The following is a 23,460-nucleotide window of genomic DNA, read 5'->3' as shown; positions in this document are numbered from 1 at the left end:
ACTGATTCTCTCCGTATGAGGCAGGTGCGTTGTTAAAGTAATGCTCTTTAATGCTACCTCTGTAACGCTCCCTGCCGAGTCCTTCCTCTCCTCATCAATTCATAACAAGAGCACTCAGCCAATTAAAACGGGCTGGAGAGGGGCGAGAGGAGCAGAGTCATGCTGAACCTGTTTATCCACAGCAATGTTCGTGGTCAAATTGAAGTTGTTTCATTTTGTTTCTTTTATCACCATGTTACTTTATTAGCTAATTTACTGTTTCTCATTATGATTAGTGGTGCTTGTTAAGGCAACTACAGACTACTAAAAGTAAAAAAGTGCTTAATTATTTGTGTTTATCTCATTTTAAAGTGATAGTTCAAAAGTCATTTACTCATGTCGTTCCAAACCCGAGTGACTTTCTTTTGTCTGTGGAACATGCTTGAAAAATGCTTTTGATTTTTGTCCATACATTGAATGTCAATGGGTGCACTACCACTTGAAAATGTGAGATAAAATCTCATAGACTTACAATAAAAAGGGGGTTTGAGACCTATCCAAGCACCAGAGCACCCTACAAATGCCCTTACGACCACCTAGAACACCTAAGCATCATGGTAGAGGGTTTTGTACCGGCAAGCAACAGTAAAAATCTGCATTTTTTGTTTTGTGTGAACACTTGCACACATACACATCACACACACTTTTAAACTGCTCTGTCTGTCTGTGACGGGGCAGAGGTTAAGGAAGAGAGGAGTGGGTGAGGCATTGTTGAGATTGATTAAGACTCACTATTGATCACGGAGCATGTGGGTGTGGGTGGGTGTATGGGGATCGGCAGAGCCCAGGGTCCATCTCTCTGAAGACTCCAGCTCTGTTCTCTATAGCAGGCTGGCTAGAGACCCCTCCGGGGGCCACATCAAAGAGTCTTGCTCCCCAGCCACCCTTGTCTTTTGAAGACAGCAGCGTTTGATGACATCACTTCCCCTATTATTTCACAGTTGGACAGTGAGGCTCATGTGGAGCACAATACCTCAATATGTGGAGAACGGTAGACGGAGAAAGAATCTATTGAATCTTTCGATCTCTGTTATCCAACACCACAATCAAAATTCACATTGAGTAATATGGAAATGTTGGATTTCTGTGTGTCATGGTTTTGAATACTGCTCTGCATCCTAATGTATCTTTGCACATGTTCACTTGGGTTTTTAGTGTGTTTTTAAATAAATTGACTACACTTTGCTATAAGACTGACAAGGCACCCATCTATATGATGAATAGAATGATGGATAGATGGAGGAGAAAGTGTTGTAACGCTGAAAAACTGACACCTATTGCATTTAAGATGGATTCTTTATACTGTACCTGCAGTAAGCCGTCAACAAACAGACTGCAGGCTGATGATTACTGACAGGCCAGTGTTTGTTGCCTTTTAGGACACCTGAACCAGTGTTGTTCTCCACATCTGCTTCTCACCTGCAGTGACCTCATGCAGACCTGGAGGCCTGAAGCTACCGATCGAAGAGAGGTCAAACATATGGCCAAGCATGTTAAACACCCTCACGCTGACTACTGACACACTGTCCACACTCTCCCAGCTAGAGTCACATTCAAGCGACTCTTTCCTGATAAGGCATAGTGTTTAAAGAGAAAGTTCACCTAGAAATGAAAATTCTGTAATTATTTAGTGATATGCATATCATTCCAAACCTACTGTATATGACCCCCCAAAAAACTAAAATTTATATTCTGAAGCCTCACCCTGCTATTTTCCATACAGATTATGCTTTCATCAATCACCATACAATGCTCCAAGTGGCTTTATAGAAAGTAATATGATAGCATTGTGAGAGGAATAAGAATAGATGAAAATTTACGTCATTATGAATTGATAATCTTCTCAACCTCTAAACTGTTGACCTGGCAGAATAAAATCAATAAATTGAACTCATAAACAAATCAGTCTGGTTCATGAACAAATAATTCAGTTCAAATTGTGAACCATATCAACCAACTCATTGAAAAGAACCAGTTCAAAATTAATGATTTATTTACTGATCCAGTTAAATGATTCAATGATGTTCATTGAGCCAGAGTACAGCCATTCTAAGAAATTTATTTGAAAGATTGCAGTAGCATATTTACTGAATAATGTGAACAAGGAATGCAATCTGTATATTTTTACAGAGATTTATATAAAGAAATACTTTATGAGTGAGATTTAGTAAAACCTGACAGTTGTTTTTAACACCAAAACAGGGTTTGTGCTGGTGCAAGCTGTTAGTAAATCTTGCCCTTAAAGCACAAAAGATCTATGGATATTAGGAAATATAGTACACAAGTCTTGCACTAGTTTTATGATGTAACTCTATAGAAAAAAAAAAAAAAAAAAATATATATATATATATATATATATATATATATATATATATATATATAATCTTATTTTATTCCAATAGTTCCATTAATATTAAATAATTCCAGAATTTTAATTTTTAAGTGAACAATTTTTTATTTGCCCTGGCCATAATGAATATATATGTATATATATATATATATATATATATATATATATATATATATATATATATATATATATATATATATATATATATATATATAGATTTTTTTTTTGTACTGAGCCTCTGTCACACTCTTCTCTTTCTCTGTTTCTGTGTGACTCTCCTTTGCTCTGTCTCTTTGCTTTTGTCTTTACCCACTCCCCTCTCTCAGCTTCAGGGCTTTTCTGGCTTGGTATTTGCTTTAACCCCAAATCAATCTGTTTTGAGCAGAACTCATAAACTTTTCATAAGCTCAACCCTTACACCCATGTGAGTGAGCTCGTCAAGACTCCTCCACCTGTCCTGCTGCTTGTTTGATATTCAGCGTACTTAAGCATGGTGCCAGACCCCACGCCGGCCGCGTTCAGTCGCGCCACGTGTCTCCTCTCTACCGCTCGGCGAGCCGCTCCTGTCTCCGCATCGATCCCAGCTGCCGTACATCATCAGAGCGTGAGCGCTATCTAGCTGCGCCATGTTTAATTTATGTAGTGGAATGTCCGCTCATTTAGACACCCTCTACTGTTTGGAGACGTGCCGTGCCTAACCGCTTAATGTAGTCACTGCAATTTGTGCTGTGTTTGCCTGATTAGCGCTGAGTGACGTTTGTCCACACCCCACCTCACTGAGGGAGGGACGCAGCCGATGGATTTTGTGTTTGCTCACCAGAATGGCATCGACGTTCACGGTGATGCGTTTTGCTGTGACACCTTCCCCACATGTTGGTCAACAGACTTAATAAGCACAGGACAGACTCTTCTCTATCTTTATCATTCCCTCTCGCCCTTGCTCTCGCACACACTTTAACCGAACAGCAGGTCAAACTTTTAAAACGTGTGCATCGCTAACAGGCTCACTCAGGCAGAAGTGCCATCTCAGCACCTGTGCCTTAATGATTAATACCGTATTGATGATCTCAATTAATTTCCTATTACGCGGCAGCAGGTCTACGCTGCTCGGTTTCTGTCACGGCCCTGAGTTTGGACCGGTGGAGATCTCAGAGGGCAGCTGGCTCCCATTGATGGTGGGAGATTTCAGGTTGCTTGCACACTAGGGAAAGTATTTTCTGCGTAATGGTGACTGACCTTCACTGCGTATTTGTCGTCCAGTAAGGAGCAAGAGATTTTTCTTAAAGACAACGTGAAAAGGCATTTGCAATGCATATACAGTAATGGGACACATTTGCATGTGAAACAGAATAATTTAGAAATGTTGAAATGTTGATTATTATATTATTGGTTAATATCATTTTTCCCCACCCACACACGCTTTGGTTACATCAACAAAAAAGTAATATGTGTCAGTGGTAGAGAAAGTTATATTAATGATTGTGAAAATTATATTTATTTAGAATAGACATGAATGTCCTTCAGTGTGTACACAACCGAATGTTTGGGGTCAGTAAGATTTTTAAAAAAAATTAAAAATACAATAAAAACAGTCTTAAGATTATAATAATACATTTTAGAAGATTATCGACATCAATAAAGATGAATATACACATGTGGTCAAAACTCACATACACAGAGAGTAATTTAATTGTTTAGACCTCATTTCTTTTGGATTCTCATTTTAGTGCTACAGAAAATGTATTTTCTTGCATTGTTTTAGCAATTTTTGTCAATTTACTGCTTTCTCTGTTCTTTTTTTCCTCACTCATTTCACCTGCCATCTAACCAATTTCAGACCCTCATCTCTGCCCTCTGTCCAAAACCTCTGTCTCTCTTAAAGTGACTTAACTCATTCTGCCGGTCGCTAGGCAACTACTGGCTGGTTCTGTGTCCCAGAGGGTGAGGGTTTATGTGTGTAGGCATCCGGGGGTGTCTCCTGAGCGCCTTCACCCTGGGGCTTTCCAACTGGAGTGGTCAGTGTGCTCTTGGACCTCTCAGAGCTGAACTTAATATTGCAGCATTCTCATTTTGCATTCTGATTTCATGTTGTTGATGGATCATTGACATGGAAAATGTTTTGTTTAACTGGTTTTGGTCCAGAAATTCACCCACTAGGCCATTTCCAGATTACACCGAGGCTAGTGCCACAGCATTTTAAGACTATAGATTCTATCTTCTTTTATCTGCTGTCCCTGATCCTATCGGCTTATCTGGGATTCAATCAGGAACCAGGAGTCCTAGCACTCAAGGAACAGTTTGCCATACATACTTTATACATACAAATTATAAATTATTGATGGCCTCAGAAATTTCTGCACATTATGATTCTGGTATACAAGGTTCAGACTCTGGCTTAGACTCACATTTAGCATTAGAATCAAAGCTAAGGCTTCCCTGCTTAAATAAAAACAGCATGAACTTCTAATCTGGCCCAGCTTGCACTGCAAAAAATAAATAAACTGAAAAACAAGCAAACTATATATATATATATATATATATATATATATATATATATATATATATATATATATATATATACATACACATAGTGTGCAATGTAAATAAACCTAGAATTAAGTTTATTTTTCTCCTCATTCTTTTCTTTAAGTATAAATCTTGTGTTTAAAGCACAACATTTATTGAGGTGTTTGCTTAATAACAACAACAACAATCTGGCAATGAAGTAAAGAAAAGTAATTAAATTCTACATATATTCTCTGAAAACAAGTGTTAATATTTTAGGCAGGTTTCCTTCTCAAGTAAATTGGTCTTTTTAAGGATTTTTCAACTTCTACTGACACAAAAATTAATAAATAACAAAAATAATAAAAACTCCCAAGGTCAAGGTCACTGAACTAAAACAAAATGATGTGAAGATATAGCAACAGTTAAAAACATTCATGCATATGTAAGATATAAGCAAAGAACAAAAATAATACCCAACTAAATAATAAAGACTACAGAGGTGAGCTGAAAAAAACTGAGAAAAGATTTTTTTTAGTTGAGATTTAAAGGAACAGATGTTTCAGAGAGTCTGCATCTCTACCATCTCCTCCTTCAATTCTCAACTAAAACCTCAGAAATACTGATCTAGACAAAGATTTTTCTCATTGTAATTTATTGTAGTTAGTGCAAGATTGGTGCTGGCAGGTTAACCAGCTTCACCAAAAATATTTTTGCTGAATCTGGATGAGAAGCCTGGTTGGAGCACCATCTTCTAAAACCCAACATAAGCTGGTTAACCGGCAGGGCTAGAGCGAGTGCGAGTTCTTCACTGACACATGCACTTCCTGTGAGAGACTTTGGGCATTAGGACCATAGTCACCAAGCTCCTCTGAGACCATCACAGCAGACTGATGGCTCCCAGACGGCCTGCTCCTGGTCTGCTCAGGGCAGAGCTAATGGAGAGGTAGCCCACCGGTGTTAAAGCAGCTGCCAGATGAATAACTGAAACTCTAGTGGCAGCCAAGGTGGAATCTGTACTTTTACAGTAACACCTACATTTTGTCCTCTGTGCTCCATGCAAACTCCAATTCGATCGGCAATGAACATGTACTCCAAAGAGATAGGAGAATACAGAATATTTTTTTTCAGAACTACATGTTGGCACCTGGGAAAACACATAACCGCACGCTCCACGGACACTCTTGTGAGCTGAGTAGTTCTGGCCCTGGAAGCTAAGTTATTTAAAGCTGGCTCTTGACTTCATCTGAGTCATTATGGGCTGCTGAATTAAACATCACAGGCCTCAGCCTCTGGCTCCTGCAGAAGCGCTCTGCCGTGCTTTGCACCGGCTCTGTCCTCTTCCTCAAAAGTTACATTCTCTAACACCACTCCATTCGCTTTTCTCTCTCATGTCTGTCGAGAGGGGCCAGACCGAGACCTAACGAGAGAGAACAGCCCATCACAGTCCTTGAGAAGCAGAGAATGATGTGTACCGACTGAGGAGCGTGAAGTGAGGAGTTGTCAAATAGCCATGCTGCATTCCTCACCCATTTCCTACTGTGCGTCCCATGGGACTGGGATTTACATGCACCTCCTGCGGTGCGTGCCGCTTTCTGGGGAGTTACGCATGGAATGTGTATGTTTGTGTGTTTGTATTTTGGCCGTTAGATCAACTAGCTGTCTCACAGCAGTAGCCTGAGACTGCATAGGCAGAATTTGGTGGGTGCTGGGGTTGGTTTTTAATCAATGTTTGAATGTGTGAATACAGCACAGTTCATGATTTTTAGTATTGATGCTGCTGTTGACTGAGTTGCTTCTCACCAACAGAAGGTCATCTAAACATGTTAGATGGGTGTTTCTTCAACTTTCTGCACTTGTGTGTCTCAGGGACTGCCTTTTATCAAAACAGATTTCAACTTTTTCTTAAATTTTGTTACTGTATATAAAGGTAATTTTTTTCTACTTTTAAAATGTTTTTTTATGTATAGATTTTACATTTTTATTTATTCATTTAGCAAACACTTTTGTCCAAATCAACTTGAATGAGGAGTACAAAATAATAAACAATACAAATTAATAACAAATATTTTATATAATTTTATTGAATCATTTTATTAAAACTTGGTCGGCCTATGAAAAATATGAATTATTACTAAAATAATGATAGAACTTATTTAAATCTATTATTTAAAAACATTCATCAGTTTTACTAGCCTTCAGCTACAAAAATATAAGTATGACATTAAAGATAGCGTTTCACATCAAGACTTTTGCTGCGAGTGACACACTGACCTCCATTGTTTTCTGCAAATGTGCAAGAAATAAACGCTCGTGGCTGGTAAGCTTTCTTAATCCACTTGCTGTTGGCAAAAATTAGTTTTGAACCGAATATGGAAATTCCCATTTGTGAGACTGATGTCGCTGCCTGTTGTTGGCTCAGCTATAAGAAAAACAAGCCGTGCTAAACAGGTGGCACCGGGAGGAAGTGACATCATAAGTGACATCATCTTTTATAACTGCGTGCAAAGTGACTGGCTTTTACCAACCTGCACTTTAAAGTGTTCTGCATATACAGGCTCATAAACATTAAAGGGTTCGTATGAGGGTCTTCCTCTGTACTAGACATAAGCTGTAGGGGATTTGCTGCACACCATCGGCTTTGACGTGTCATATACACCCACACACGCAAGAGCTTATGTACAAACACACACACACACACACACACACAAGCACACCAGTCAGTAATGGGAAATAAAACTATGAAGAAAGGGGGATGTTTTGTGCCCGGCGCAGTACTGAGTCAATTGACCTTGAAATGAACAGCAGCACTGGGGGACAGCGAGGTATGGATACATTTAAGAGCTGGGTGTGGGTGCCAGGGGCCAGCCTACTGCCTAATGACGGACACACTGCTTCATCCATCACCATGCCACAGCCAGGGCACCCGCCAGGGCAAGGCTTTAATCACCTCTCTCGCTCATAAACACACACACACACTCTCTTTTTTTCACTCATGAGTGTGGACTCTTTCATTTGTATAGCACACACACTCTTAAAGGGACAGTTAACCTAAATATGAAAATTCTGTCATCATTTACTCACCCTCATGTCAGTCCAAAACGGATTTTGAAAAATATATTCATACAGTGAAGGTCATTGGGGTCCACTGTTTTGATTTTTTTTATATGGACCATTTTTGTTCTACAAATAATGTTTAAAATTCCATGAGGGTGAGAAAATAATGACAGAATTGTAAATTGTGGGTTAAATATCCCTTTAAAGAGACATTTTAGTTGAACTGAACAGACTGACGTTATTTGCTCACACTCTTGTCATTCCAGTCCTGTATGACTCATGATTATTATTGTTAACTAAAACCAAACAAAATAGATATGAATCATTATATCTTACTAATAATTTATATTTTTGATGGATTTTGCCATTTTAAGATTTTGGAAATAAGCTAATTATTTATTTATTTTTAATTGATTTATGGCTGGAAAATAGTTTGATGTGATAGAAATTTTGCCTCAACCGAGGGTTTGAAAAAAATCACATATGAATCACTATATTAAAGTTACATTATTTCAGCTAATTGCTAAGGCAACATTTCTCATTTTTGTTCAATAATAATGAATAAAAACAAAAATTTCTAAAACTTTGTTAAAATTAACAGAAAATAAAAAAATCTAATTGAAAATATTAGCAGAAACACTATAAAATGATTTTTGATGTTTGTTTTACAAGACAATTCTATTCTAGTCTTTCTGCCTTTCTACTTGAAAATTATGTTTTTGTGTTACCTTGTGTTACTACATTGTGTTACGTGCTGTCTTTGTAATCAATTGTGAAATTAATTTTATAATCACTATTTATTTTCCATTGTATAGTAGTATACATATATACTAAAATAACACTGGCATGACTTTCTTTCTTCTACTTACAGCAGCACCTAAAACACATTTAGACACCTGGATTGGTCATTATATGTGCCCACATTGTATCACACACTCACATTAGCATACTGTACATACTCTCTCTTGCTTTCACACACTCTAAATGCTGAACTTCACCCACATCTTTACACTCTCAACTATTTCCATTTCACTGCAGTGAAATCAGCTACAACCTGTTAGACGCTCCATTCTCTTGAAGGTTGCTGTTTTTGTTTTTTCCGGAGAGAGAACATTCTTGACGCTGCACTGTGACTCTGACCTCTACATCATGTCTGGAGTACATCATCTTCCTCCAGAACTGAGCCCAGCGGTACTCTGAGAGCACAACACTTCTATCAAGTTAAAAATAGTGAGACAGATGGAGACAAAAAAGTTAAATATTTGTTGCGGCATATCAGAAGTGCTGTGATTTATGTAACATGGGTTAGTGAAATGGGTCTGCTTGTACAGCCAGTGGGTATGTTCCTCACCACGCTCACAAGAAATGAGTCAGGATCTGTCTCTCCCATGCTTTTTTCCCACAATCCTCTAGGGGTTTCCTGTCAACCGAGTGCAGCACTTGGCCGTGTCTTTTTGTGCCGCGGCTTTGAACTCCTCGCTGATGGTTTTTTTCCTCTCAAAGCTACATAAGCACTGGTTCTTTCTTCTCTTGGACTCACTTGTGTGCTTTTTAGCTTAATTAAGATATTTAACCTTGATGAGGTACTTGTTGTTCCAGTGCCAACTATTTCTCTTTCAGCTTTTAAATTTTTAGCATTCGTGCTGGTTATGTTGTGCCATCATTTCCAAAACGCTCTCCCTGTCTGTTGTTGTTCAAACAGCTATTCCTGGCAGCAAATTTACATCAATGATTGAGGTTAAGATTAATAGGCAGAAATTGGTATGTGTCTCTTAAGTCAAATATGGGGACTTTGCTTCTCTAGTATCTCATAACTAAATATCTTGACAAATATGTTCCATGACACTAAAACAATGCTTTAACATATTAACTATGAATTTTCCCCCAATAAATTCCTAATTTGCTGCTTATTAATAGTTAGTAAGGTAGTAGTTAAGTTCGGCAGGATTGGGGTAGGGGTAGGGATGGGGTAGGATTAAGGTATCTAAAATATGGTTAATACAGAATAAAGCATTAATAACAGGCAGTTAGGATTATGCATTCTAATAAGCAGCTAGTTGTTATACTTTACTTTTTACTTTTAGTCATTTAGCAGACGCTTTTATCCAAAGCGACTTAAATAAGAAAAAGTAACTAAAACTAAAAGTTAAAACTCTGTAAATACTATCTACACACACATTTAAGAAAATACAGAAATTAAATAAAATTGACAAATGCATACAACAACATTTCAATAGTAAACATATAAATTAAAATATAATAAAAATAAAACATGATACTTAAATCCTTTGCCGGTGTCCCAACCCAGTGGAGTCGCACGGTAGAGTCGATGGTCTTTACACTCTTTACTTTTTACTTTTAGTCATTTAGCAGATGCTTTTATCCAAAGTATAGTTGTTATATATTTATGTATATATATATATATATATATATATATATATATATATATATATATATTTGTGCTGTCATTTACACACACAAAAGATGTCACTTCCTGCAGGATGATCCAGTTTATTTAGACATATTTAATGGGGACATAAAAACAGGAGTGACTCAATTCATATGACCGGAAGCAGCAATCCTGTTTTGCTTCAAAGCAAGTAACATAATGTTCTCATGTGTCCAGATCTGAACCAGCGCCAGCTAAATATGAAGCCCAAATGACCTGCTTTCAAAAAAGTCCAACTCAAAGACAATCTCATACGCACAGGCACTTATCTGCCAGAACACGCCGCCCCACCCCCACGCTGCAATAAATCATCCATAATATGCAGATACCTATTTGAAACCCTGTCCTTCTTCCCAGCCCTTCAGGTTAGAGTTGATGCTGGCTGGAGGCAGGCCCGAGCAGCAGTAATGACCCTGAAGCTATTACTAGTGGATATTTATAGCACTCAGGGCCAGCTATGGGGCAGCACTCATGACCACATTGGCTTCATGCATGTGGGCGTCCAGCTACTAGTTGCCAGGTTACCACAGTGCTTCCAGGTACCTGTGTGTTCCCCAGACGCACACACGCACACACACAAACACACTGAGAAACACCTTTAGAATTTAGATCTGCTTGCTTTCTGCAGGCTTAAAGCAAAAAACCAACAAGCTTTAATTGTTTTTCTTGCTTATCAATGAAAAAGACTTAAGAAAACTATTTATGTGAATTCAAGCACAGAACGCTTCCTAATGAAGTTTTTTTTACCTTCATTTAGCATTTAATGCTCTTAAATAGTGAAGTCAAGGGATAAATACAGGTTCTGTGAATCGGTTATACAAGATCTACACGCCTCTGCACTCCAGGGATGAGCCTAGCGTAAAGGTGCTGAGCTCTAATGAATGCCTTTAATAATGAAAAATGCCGTTTGCGCAATACCACAAGCTCTGCACATGCTGCAACTCTATCCAAACTTCAGCCCCCTTCTCCCACATCAACAAACCTGGAAGCAAGCCCTGGTTCTCCATGGAGGTGTACCACAAACATGGCCTAAAGATTACATTGCACAATTAATCAATGCCTTAATGAGATCCCATTTTCTCCACCAAATAGTATCCAGGCTGAAAGTTTCCTCCTTTAGTTTGTTGGATGAAAACTTAGTTAAAGCTATTAAAAGAGAGCAGCCAGCAGGAAATTAAATTAAATTAAGTTTCCTGATAGAGTTATAAGACACTTCACATTTTCATTGTGTTATGTCATCGGAAAAAGAGTGTGGGTCTTGGGGGGGTGCAAGCGTGATTGTGTGGTGCGTAAAAGCTCTCTGAAGAGACAGCGCGAGAAAGGAGTGAGCTGTAGATGTCATACGCTTCTGGCTCACTCTTGAATTTATGACTGAAGCACAGCTTCACAGATTACTTGTATTTGGATGGGTTGTAAGTCTGCCAAACGTGCATTGTAAAACAGGGATGAATGTGTCAGCATAGGAGGGACCCAAAAAGAGGAATATGCATGTGTGTGTGTGTGTGTGCGCGTGCATGCGTGGTGGTCACGGATGTATTGATTTCTGTTGGTATGTACAGTGGGGCAAATAAGTATTTGATACACTGCCGATTTTTCAAGTTTTCCCACTTACAAAAAAAATGGAGAGAGCTGTAATTTTCATCGTAAGTACACCTCAACTGTGAGGGACAGAATATAAAAATAAAATTCAGAAAATCACATTGTATGATTTTTGAATAATTAATTTCCATTTTATTGCATGAAATAAGTATTTGATACAATAGAAAAATAGAAGTTAATATTTGGTACAGAAACCTTTGTTTACAATTACAGAGGTCAGACGTTTCCTGCAGTTCTTGACCAGGTTTGCACACACTGCAACAGGGATTTTGGCCCACTCCTCCATACAGGTCTTCTCCAGCTCTTTCAGGTTTTGGGGCTGTCACTGGGCAACACGGAGTTTCAGCTCCCTCCATAGATTTTCTATTGGGTTCAGGTCTGGAGACTGGCTAGGTCACTCCAGGACCTTGAAATGCTTCTTACGGAGCCACTCCTTAGTTGCCCTTGCTGTGTGTTTGGGGTCATTGTCATGCTGGAAGACCCAGCCACGACCCATCTTCATGAGGTTGTTGCCAAAAATCTCGTGATACATGGCCCCATCCATCTTCCCCTCAATACGGTGCAGTCGTCCTGTCCCCTTTGCAAAAAAGCACCCCCAAAGCATGATGTTTCCACCCCCATGTTTCACGGTTGGGATGGTGTTCTTGGGATTGTACTCATCCTTCTTCCTCCAAACACAGCGAGTGGAGTTTATACCTAAAAGTTATATTTTGGTCTCATCTGACCATCTCCCATGCCTCCTCTGGATCATCCAGATGGTCTTTGTCAAACTTCAGACAGGCCTGGACATGTGCTGACTTGAGCAGGGGGACCTTGCGTGCGCTGCAGGATTTTAATCCATGACGATGTAGTGTGTTACTAATGGTAACCATTGGGACTGTGGTCCCAGCTCTCTTCAGGTCATTGACCAGGTCCTCCCATGTAATTCTAGGCTGATCCCTCACCTTTCTCAGGATCATTGATACTCCACGAGGCAAGATCTTGCATGGAGCCCCAGTCTGAGGGAGATTGACAGACATCTTGAATTTCTTCCATTTTCTAATAATTGCGCCAACAGTTGTTGCCTTCTCACCAAGCTGTTTGCCTATTGTCCTGTAGCCCATCCCAGCCTTGTGCAGGTCTACAATTTTGTCCCTAGTGTCCTTAGTCAGCTCTTTGGTCTTGGCCATAGTGGAGAGGTTGGTGTCTGATTGATTGAGTGTGTGAACAGGTGTCTTTTATACAGGTAACAAGTTCAAACAGGTGCAATTAATACAGGTAATGAGTGGAGGATAGGAGGGCTTCTTAAAGACAAACTAACAGGTCTGTGAGAGCCAGAATTCTTGCTGGTTGGTAGGTGATCAAATACTTATTTCATGCAATAAAATGGAAATTAATTATTCAAAAACCATACAATGTGGTTTTCTGAATTAAATTTTTATATTCTGTCTCTCACAGTTGAGGTGTACCTACGATGAAAATTACAGATCACGCCATTCTTTGTAAGTGGGACAACTTGAAAAATCAGCAGTATATCAAATACTTATTTGCCCCACTGTATGTGGGATTTTTTATTTTTTTTGAAAGGGTGAATATGTGAGTTTGTTAGGGGGGGGGGGGGGGGTATTGTTTTTTTTTACTCTGTATGCTTATATGAATTTAACAAAATGCAAAGGGTCATAATTCACCCCAAAATCATTGATTTTGGGGTGAATTAAAACAAAAAAATTTATTTTATTTTTTGTTTAAAAAAAAATCAAGCTTTTTGTAGGACCATTAAGATTTTTTATTTGTGACTATTTTATTTCAAATAAAACTCCCCCGACACCACTCGCCCCCTTCAAAAAAAATATTTTTGAATTTTTGCACTGCTAAAAATAGTATTTAAAGTTATATATATCAAGTCAAGTCAAGTTCAAGTCAAGTTGAGCTTTATTGTCATTCCGCTACATGTGGGGACATACAGTGGAACGAAATGTCGTGTCTCGCAGGACCACGGTGCTACATAATTACAGACATACAACAATGAAGTAAAAAACACTATAAACCTATACACAACTAACCTACTGACAGAATATATATACATACATACATACACACACACACACACATATATATATATATATATATATATATATATATATAAGAATTCATACAGTTATATATATATATATAACTCATTATATGTTTAAGTACTTTATATATTATATACAATATATGAGTATGTAGTATAAATAAATTATAGAATAAAATATATATATTATTATTATTATTAAATTGTTTGTGTATATATGTGTAGATATTATTGAAATAGTTTAATATTGAGATCATTTATTTATGTATTATATAGTACTTTACAAAAAATAAATTTTGACAATTAGAGATGGAAGTTTAAATGTGCTTCACCATGAAAATCATGCACAAAATATATCTTTTTTTAATTCTTTAAGCAAAAGTAATTTAGATATATCTTGTTTTTTCTTTTAATTTTGGGGTAAAATATAGCCAGACCTTTTGTCCCATATCTTCACCTGGATGTGCATGAGAATGCTTTTATGTTTGTCTGGTTTTTACTTACCCCTCTCATGCTGGTTAAGGATTGAGGGCATGGCCTAGTGCTCACCACAGCTGCTTGTGCCATATGGAGATGTAGAGCTGGTGTCTGTTTCCACAAGCTCACGGCCACAGCAGCAGAGTGTCCTCAGCTCGCCCTCCCCAACCAAGCACCGGTCCAGCACACTCCCTCCATCCACTTGAAAGAGAATAGTACACCAGAACTTACTCTTAAAATCCTCTCATGAAGATAGATTTCCTATGGATTTAAATTTTAAATCAAATCTTTTCCTTTTAATCCATCAAAGGTGCTGTTCAAACACCTTGACACATTCACTTTGAATATCAAGTGTGCTGGTTGAAGAGTTCAATCAAAAGTTCTTGCTGTGAATTACAGGGCTGTTTGATTTTCAGTGCTCTGAATTTAGCTTTTGATTTGTTCTGTCGCCCTTTTCCATCCTGCAGATTTTGTCCCCTCTCTCTGTGGTCACTGTTCAAGGCTTGTTAGTCCCATGCAGAGATCGTCAATGCTCTTTCTAATTGTGATTTGCAGTCCATTCAGTTGTAGTCAGAAGACTGAGAGAGAAAATGTCAGTCTGAACCTGCCTGGTCAACAGCACTGTAATAGAGGGGTTCAGAGATGTCTAGTATGACACAAGATTTGTCTGAAACTAAAGCAGACTCCATCAACGGCTAAACAGGCAGCATTTAGTATGAAGGTACCTTCTAAGAATACTGGTCTTGGCTCATCTGTGGATTATCTGTCCCTCTGAAAATGTTTAGCCTGAATTTCTCTTATATTGGTGAATTTCCCAAGAAATATCTGGGTCATAATTCACCCCAAAATAAAATAAAAATGTATATGAAAATAAAGTCTATATTTGAGGCCATTAATATATCATATTATATTATGTATTTATATGTATATTTGGCTCATTTGTTAATCAGTTAATCAAAATGTTATAAATATATTTATTAATACATGTACTACTAAATTGCATTATTTATTATTATTTATCCTTATAAAATATATTTATGTGTATATGTGGCTACAATGCTCATTTGTTTATCAGTTAATCAAAATGTTATAAATATATTTACTAATACATGTACTATTAAATTGCATTATTATTTATTATTATAAAATATATTTATGTGTATATTTGGCTACAATGTTCATTTGTTAATCAGTTAATCAAAATAAATTATAAATTTATAAATTATAAATTAAATGTATAAATTAAATAATAAATAAAATATATGAAATGAATTAAATTTAATTTAAATAAAATTTAATTCATTTCATTTAAATGAATTAAATTTCTTTCCTGGTTAAATAAAGGTTATAATAATAATAAAAATAATTATTAAAAATATAAATAATAACAAATAAATAGTTTAAATAAATGTACTACTTTCAAATGCTCTAATTTTGAGATTGTGGAATATCATGCAGTAGGCAGCACAGTGTATATTTCATCAGTATATGTTATCTTCTGACCAGGTGAACGTATTTTAGTAGAAAAGACAATGTTTTGCAAATGTTTTCCCTTACCTTTGTATAAGGCACCTTTGTGCTAAGGCAGCATTTATTAGCTTTCAGACATGGCCATGATCAGGTGTGGTTACCATGGTGCTTTCTGTAAAAGTGCCAGCGGCTGTATGAATGTCTTTCTTTGTGTGTATTACCCCATTGAGCATGCAGTACGCATAGATTTTGCGCATGTACGTCGAAGTTTAATGCTGCAGGCCGGGAGCCAGCGCACAACCGCAGCCCCCAATTCACTTAGCACGTAATGCTCATAAAACTAATAAAAATGCTAATGAAAGGGACAGTTTTCTTCAGTGTTTCAGTGTACGGATTTGGTTTTTGTGTTTGCGTCATGTATCTGTGTTTCATATGACATTAAAATGTTGGTGTGCTGGAACAAGTGAGATTTTGTGAGTGTGTGTGCGTGTGTGTAATCGCCGTGGCGACAGGGGACTGCTTGTTCTGTGACTGTTTACAATGCTTTGTAATCATCGCTATTTATGATTACAGAACAGAATTGATGTTATTCACTCTGGCTAGATATGCTTTAAACAATGCTTTTATTCATAAGCTGTCAAAATGTATCCAGCCAACACTTGCTGACTTCCAATTGATAGAATTTGTTTATATATATATATACACACACACACACACACACACTAAGCCGTTACTTTGAGTTGACAACCGTAATGTTACCAAAAAAGCAGGTGCTTTGTAAGCCTCACACAACTCCTCCAGTGTTCACATGAAGATCCCTGTTTAGGATGATCTGTCCCTGATTTTATCCTCTCTGTGAATAACTTTGGCACTATGTACCATCAGTAAACAGTTGCGCCACTTTTGCGCACAAACGGTTTTATTCCCTAACCGCTCTTGGCTTAACAAGGCGCCGCTGTGTGTATTTAAATTAAATCATTGTCATTCTTTTCAGCACAAACACGCCTCCTTTCTATGTAAATTAGGCTTATTATAGATTACACTTTATTCATAAGACTCAGCGCTATTTGCCTTTGCAATTAATGTTGCGCTAGCACTGCATGTGGAAAGCAGACTCCTAAGCAATTTTATACAGAAGAGATGTTTGTGTGTTTTCTAGCAATAATTCCTCAAATGATGGTGAAGAACAGGCAGTGAATGACATATTTCACTTAATTCTCTATTTGGCTAGCTGCCAAATATGCTAACTAGTGCTAAACATGCATTAACACAATTTTTATTCATTATTTTTGTGTGTATGTATGTGTAGTTGCCCCATCTGTTTCCAGGGTACTACTGCTTCTTCAGTCAGAACTTTCTACTCACCAAACCTCGTCTTCTTGTTTTCTTTTCCTCTTTCTGTCTCTTGGTCCTGTCCTTTCTCCAGAACCCAGACATTGTCCTGGTCCACTACCTGAATGTGCCAGCTATCGAGGATTGTGGGAAGCCATGTGGGCCCATCCTGTGCTCCATCAATACAGACAAGAAAGAATGGGCCAAATGGACGAAGGAGGAACTCATTGGCCAGCTGAAACCCATGTGTGAGTGTCCAATCACATTCTATCAACCGAATGCATAACCTGTCTCTTCTTATGCATGTTTTAAGTGATCACTGCAAACAGTGTCTCAAGAAATACCATTACCAAACTGCCATTCAAAAGTTTGGGGTCTGTATAATTTTACTTATTGGTCGCGTCTTTTTTAAAATTGATTTATATGATGTATTTATTTAATCAAAAATACATTATAAAACACAGTAATATTTGTAAACATATAATACAATTTTTTATTTTTTTTACTATTTTCTCATTTGATATATTTTTGTTAAAAACATTTGTGCTCCTTAATATTTTTGGTGAAAACCATGATACATTTTTTTCAGGATTCTTTGATGAATAGAAAGATCAAATGAACAGCATTTATTTGAAATAGATTTTTTTTAATAATGTAAAAGTCTTTAATGCATGCTTGGTGAATAGAAGTATTTTTGTAAAAAAAAAAATGGAAAGGTGTGTGTGTGTGTGTGTGTATTACTAAAAATATATAAGGTAATGTATAGAAAATAAAATATATTTAATGAGTTTTATGTAGGGATCTGGCAAGATCCGATGTGTCTCGCGAGAACGTGACGATATCCTTGCAAAACTTTTGCAGTGTTTACATGTTGTTCATTACTGCATATAATTCATTAAATAAAAGTTTAATATCATAAAGTACAAGTTGATTTCAAAATGTACCTACATTTTTTGCATTTTGTTTTTCAGTTGAATAAAAGACTATTTTTCCCTATATATTTCGTCATTGAGGATTTCTTTTAAAAAGTCAAAAAAATCTTTTCTCGTCTCGTTCTCGTGAGCCTAGTCTTGTCTCGTCTTGTCTTGTAGGATAAGTGTCTCGTCAGTTTTATGCTTAAAAAAATTTCAAAAATGCACTTCAAATCTCCATATTACCTATCTTGAAATTGATTTTCACATTTTTAATGTTACATATCTTTATTACATTTTACAGAATAAGATTAGATGCAAATTTGTAAATCTGTTTAATTTTTTTTCTGGAAAACAAAACTTAAGATACTGTGTATGTTTTGCAGTCTAGAAAAGGCCGTTGTGAGAAATCAGTCTCCATTGTGGTTCACATTGCCCCAACAAACAGCAAAAGGATTGCGATACTGTTCCAACAAAACAGCTGTGGGTGCTGGTTAGGGCCGTGCAAACTAGCCTAACGATACTTGGCATTGTCTTCTATAATTTCTGTATTATTTATGCAAGCCCGGTGCTGTTTTAGTTATGCAATGTTTCATGAGAAGTTAGTCTCTCCCAGCTCAGCCTACTCCAGGCCAGTGTTACCTGCTGCAACTTGTGCCCTTCTTCATAGCAGGAGTCCATGTGGAAGCCTTGACATGATTATTACCTCACCCACTCCGAGGCGCCCGGGTGTCCCAGGGTCAATGGAGCCTCTTGTCTGCGTCTCACTGTACAGAGTGATAAAGCACGTTGGTTTCCAGTCAGTCAGTGGAGGAGAGCAGTGATGTATTGATTGATGCCAGTGAGTGGGCGAAGAGTGTCTGACTCGCCAGAAATCCCTTCACACGTCCCACACCGCTTTGCCCGTGCTTTATGCTTACACTGTTTATATTTTCGTCTACGACAGGTCTAGGTCACAGACTTGACCAGAGGAAACCTGTCTAATGAGGATGTTGTTAAAAAGGGGACGACGGCATGCATATAATCATGTTTACCCAGAGTCTTATGAGAACACGTCTCTGTATGTGATGCCTAGCATTGATCATTTGAACTAGGACAAGGCTGTCAAGGTAATGAATATATGAAGTCGGATCCGTCGCGTCAGCACTTTTAGATACAGGATGTCAGCGAGGAGAATACAGACGAGCTCAGCTGACATTGTAATCGCTGCCGCGTGTTACGATCCCCTTAAGAGCTCTTGTGGCAATCACTTAAGAGCTCCCTTTCACAATGACTTTAAGACACGTGCAGTAAACTAATGTGTTCATTACACTCCATGCCTGATCTACCTCAAAACCATTTGCCATAATGCATGCAAGTCATTAACGTTGCAAATGGTGTGGACAATGGCAAAGGTGCGAGATGTCTTCCACCGGTCGGGCCCGGTGCACTGAGACTAGGCTAATTGGGCCACAAGATTCACCTCATAATCTTCAAACAACCATCCGTGATTTGAGCTCATCTGAAGAGCAACATTACCCCCTAGTGGTGGCGCTGCAGACGTGCAGCCTGTTGATAGTCAGAGATTCATTGTAAACCCTATTAGCCATGCATAATTCATGGATGCATCAGCTCTACAAACCCAATGTGTTCCCTTGAGTGACCCATATCATACGCAAACAGCTTGCATTCATTAACAGGACGAGGTGTGCAGTTGGGATTCAATGCGTTAGGAGCGGTGCATTCCTCGACTGACAGTCCTCAGAGAAAGACTTCTGTAACTGTTGATAGGTTGCGGAGAAGTTTCTGTTTCTCTGCTTTAAACATTTTTAATGCATTTGCATCAGATATCGTAGAAATGAATCAATGATGAGGTTGCGTCATCACCTGCTTTGCACGAAATGAGTGTTTCATCATTGTAGTGTGAAATGTAGATTAGTTATTTTTGCCTTCAAGGTCTGTGATGCAGGGTGATTTTGAAGTTTTTTTTACAAAGCTTCTGAGATGTATTTTAATTCATTATAAAAGCTTTAAGCTCTGCTGTTATCTAGAAGTTTACCTTATTGCATTATAAGAAACATTTCATAAAATCCTTAACTTTTTTCACAATCTAATGAATTCTTGATGGATAAGATCAAGGCTCTAGATTTGTAGTTGTTGAATATCTATTATAACTTAGAAATACATCATCTTCCCATAGTAAAATAGATTGCAAACTTGGTTTCATGTTGACGGAGGTGTGTGAGGCAGAGGTCAGATGGCAGGCATGTCATGGAAGGCAACGGTTGCTTCGTCACACTACAGCTGGAGAGAAGAACGCGCCGGCCTGATTCATTCCTCTCCGCTGATGTAATTTAAGAGACCGGGGACCAGCCATGCCTGAAGCCCCCTCACTGCTGCATGAGCAGATGATCAGACAGTGGTTATAAACATACACATACACACGCACAGCAGGGTGCGAGATATCTGATGTGATTTATGTTTCCTGGAGATAGGCTGCGATTAAAGATACAAGTTGATGGTTGTGGTTATGAGGTGCTTTGAGATTGTGGATGTGGATGTGGCTGGCAGAGAGAATGCTTGATTTGATTTGTCAGCAGCATTTAATCCAGGAGATTTCCAAAGCCATAAATTAATAATATATATGCAAAATGTAATTGTAAACGTGAATAAAATTAAGAATAAATGTAATATGAAAGAAATATTGTTTAAAAGTGAAATGTACAAAAGACGTTTCTTTTGTAATTTAATATGCCATTTGTTCAATTTGTCCACCTTTTTTATAATATTTTACTAATCTTAATTAATTAATTTTAAATGGACCTGTGGTGTGAAAAATCCATTTTATTATTACAAATATTTAATTCAAATGTTTTTGTATACATTTCACCAAAACATTGCATTAAATATGATTTGCAAGCTACACTATTAGAATTCTAATATTATTCTAATTTATTATTTTATATTAACATTCATATTAATATTTTACCTAAATATGTATTAACTACAATTTCCCTTAAATAATTAAGTTTTAAAAATACTTTTAGCTCAATAACAGGACAGCTGAAACGACATGAAATTCCATTTCAACTACCAAATATTTTCTTGAGCAGCCCAGAGGACACTCTGTGCTCCCTCCGAGGGATGTGTGCACCCCAGTTTAGGAACGGAAATATGAATTTCATTCCTCAACAACATTCGGAGATACTCAGACTCTGCGTCTGTGTGTGGTGGAGCAGACACAAGTAAAATTGCCAGATGTGCTGTTTGAGCAAAGCACCGATAGTTTGAAGAACTGCATTAGTAACGGCAGGCCACTTTGGACTGAAGTGCGGGAGAATTCCTGCAAGTCGAAATCAGAGGATTCTTCTTCAGATCCTCGCCTCCCGCCGATGTCACGGCATATCCACCAAACCAGCTTGGCCTTTCATTACATGACCTGCCTTGTGCTGCGACTCTGGTTCAGGCTCACGCTGTGAGATTGATTTGTCTGTTCGAGCATGGTCATGCTGGTGTAATGGCTTATGGAACGCCGCTGCGATTCTCTGGCCAAGCGCGGAATGGCAGAGCTCAGCAGAGCAGAGAAACCTGCTGTGTATGTGACAACTGTTGTGCTTGCTCCGGCTGGTGACGCAGCACTGTTTGCGAGTTCAAGCCAAACGCTTTTGTCTCTTTTATCTATTTTTGTCTCTGTCTGTTTCTCCCTTCACCTCCCTTTTTCTCCCCTCGCTTTCACATGCAATCTCACCTCAGCTTGTTTCACTCACTGAAGTAGCAAAGCGTGCACAAGCCGTATTAAGGTATCTCGATGCTGTTTGATATTCTAAATACCGTTCCTCTCCAGAGATCAGCACATTTCCTTTGTTGCATTTCTTTTTCCTTTTGCCATTTTACCGTTCCAGTTGTTGTTATTGTTCTTTTTCTCAGAGGAGAGAGGCTGAGCTTGGAAACAGTGAAGGCAGCAGAGGGCGCAAACTGCATAAAGCACCTTGTCAAAGGGCTGGGGCTTTTACTTCAGCTGAAGTGAGACGAGGATGACATTTGCTCTGTGTTTTTCCTCCCACGTCAGCTGAAAATTCACCCTTAACAGGCCCGAATCTGAAACTTTCCGTGTTCCTGTCTGAGGTCAGAAAGTAGACCAAAAAGAATTACTCTTTTTCTCGTAGTACACTTTTTCTGGACAAAGTGGTTTTGATATGGATTCTGGCTCTGAGGTAAGGTCAGGGATGTAGTGCACAGGCGGGGTGGGGGAGGGCTGGAAGGCTCGGCTGGTGGGCTGACGACTGTGTCTCCTCTCTCCCTCGGCAGTTCATGGCATCAAGTGGACTTGCAGCAATGGGAACAGCAGCTCTGGCTTCTCTGTGGAGCAGCTGGTGCAGCAGATACTGGACAGCCACCAGACCAAGCCTCCTCCCCGGACTCACAACTGCCTCTGCACTGGCACTCTGGGTAAGGGACAGAAAGGAGGGCTGGGGTGTGGGAGAAAGAGGCCTTCAGAAAGACACGGAGGGAGCGGGTAGTGCTTTACATATGTCTGCAAGAACTGTAAAAGATGAGGTGAGTGTAGAGCAGGCTGAAAGCCCAATTAGAGTAGTGTCCAGGCTGAACATTTCACAGATGTGCCGATTTATTGAGCTGTCTGTTGCAATGACACCACTGGGGGGCGTAATGTTCCTGTGTATCTGTGCAGTCAGTCTTTTTTACTCAAGCATACAACAAATGAAATTTCACCTTAGACTTCATCACAAATATCCAGCACAGCACTTTACAATCCCATGGTGTTGCTCCTATAGGGTGCCGTTACTCTGAAGCAAATTGAATTGTGTGTTTAAAACAAATGATTGTGGGGTAGATGGATTGCTATTTGTTGTATGTTCATATAAAATTCAATTGCCAAGTGTGCAGTAAAATGACTAATGTGACACATCAGCCATTTATTAACAAAACGGGAAAGCTATGTGTTGGCTTCTTGTGAAACGATTAATATTGATGATTGATGGTCTCTATAAAGACGTAAATTAATCTCAATGTTCATTCAAAGCATCAGCATTAAAGCATTTTATTCCATTTCAAAGACATTATGCGGCTCATTCTTTGAAATGCTCTTCTTCTGATGTACAAACCAAACAGAAACTCTTATAGTGGTGTCATATATAAAACAGTAGTGTAGTTATTATCATGTGCCTTGTATTATTCAAAAGTAGTTTCAATGTAATAAATAATAGGGAAGGGGGGTATG

General features: G+C 38.2%; 1 protein-coding gene across 1 annotated transcript in view; it reads left to right on the top strand.

The window, feature by feature from the left end:
* The window catches only part of LOC306859573 (calmodulin-binding transcription activator 1-like), a gene marked incomplete at its 3' end in the record, with an annotated part of 401,012 nt that overhangs the window by 337,748 nt on the left and 39,804 nt on the right, over nucleotides 1–23,460 (top strand). Inside the window, exons 7-8 of the mRNA XM_079400671.1 lie at nucleotides 17,426–17,579; nucleotides 22,530–22,670. Of these exons, the coding sequence (XP_079256797.1) occupies nucleotides 17,426–17,579; nucleotides 22,530–22,670 (295 nt within the window). The remainder of the gene's footprint in view (nucleotides 1–17,425; nucleotides 17,580–22,529; nucleotides 22,671–23,460) is intronic.

Source organism: Barbus barbus, assembly GCF_936440315.1.
Source record: "Barbus barbus genome assembly, chromosome: 40".
Taxonomy (NCBI): domain Eukaryota; kingdom Metazoa; phylum Chordata; class Actinopteri; order Cypriniformes; family Cyprinidae; genus Barbus; species Barbus barbus.
Note: the sequence above shows the minus strand (reverse complement) of the source record. Positions and strands in the feature narration are given on the sequence as shown.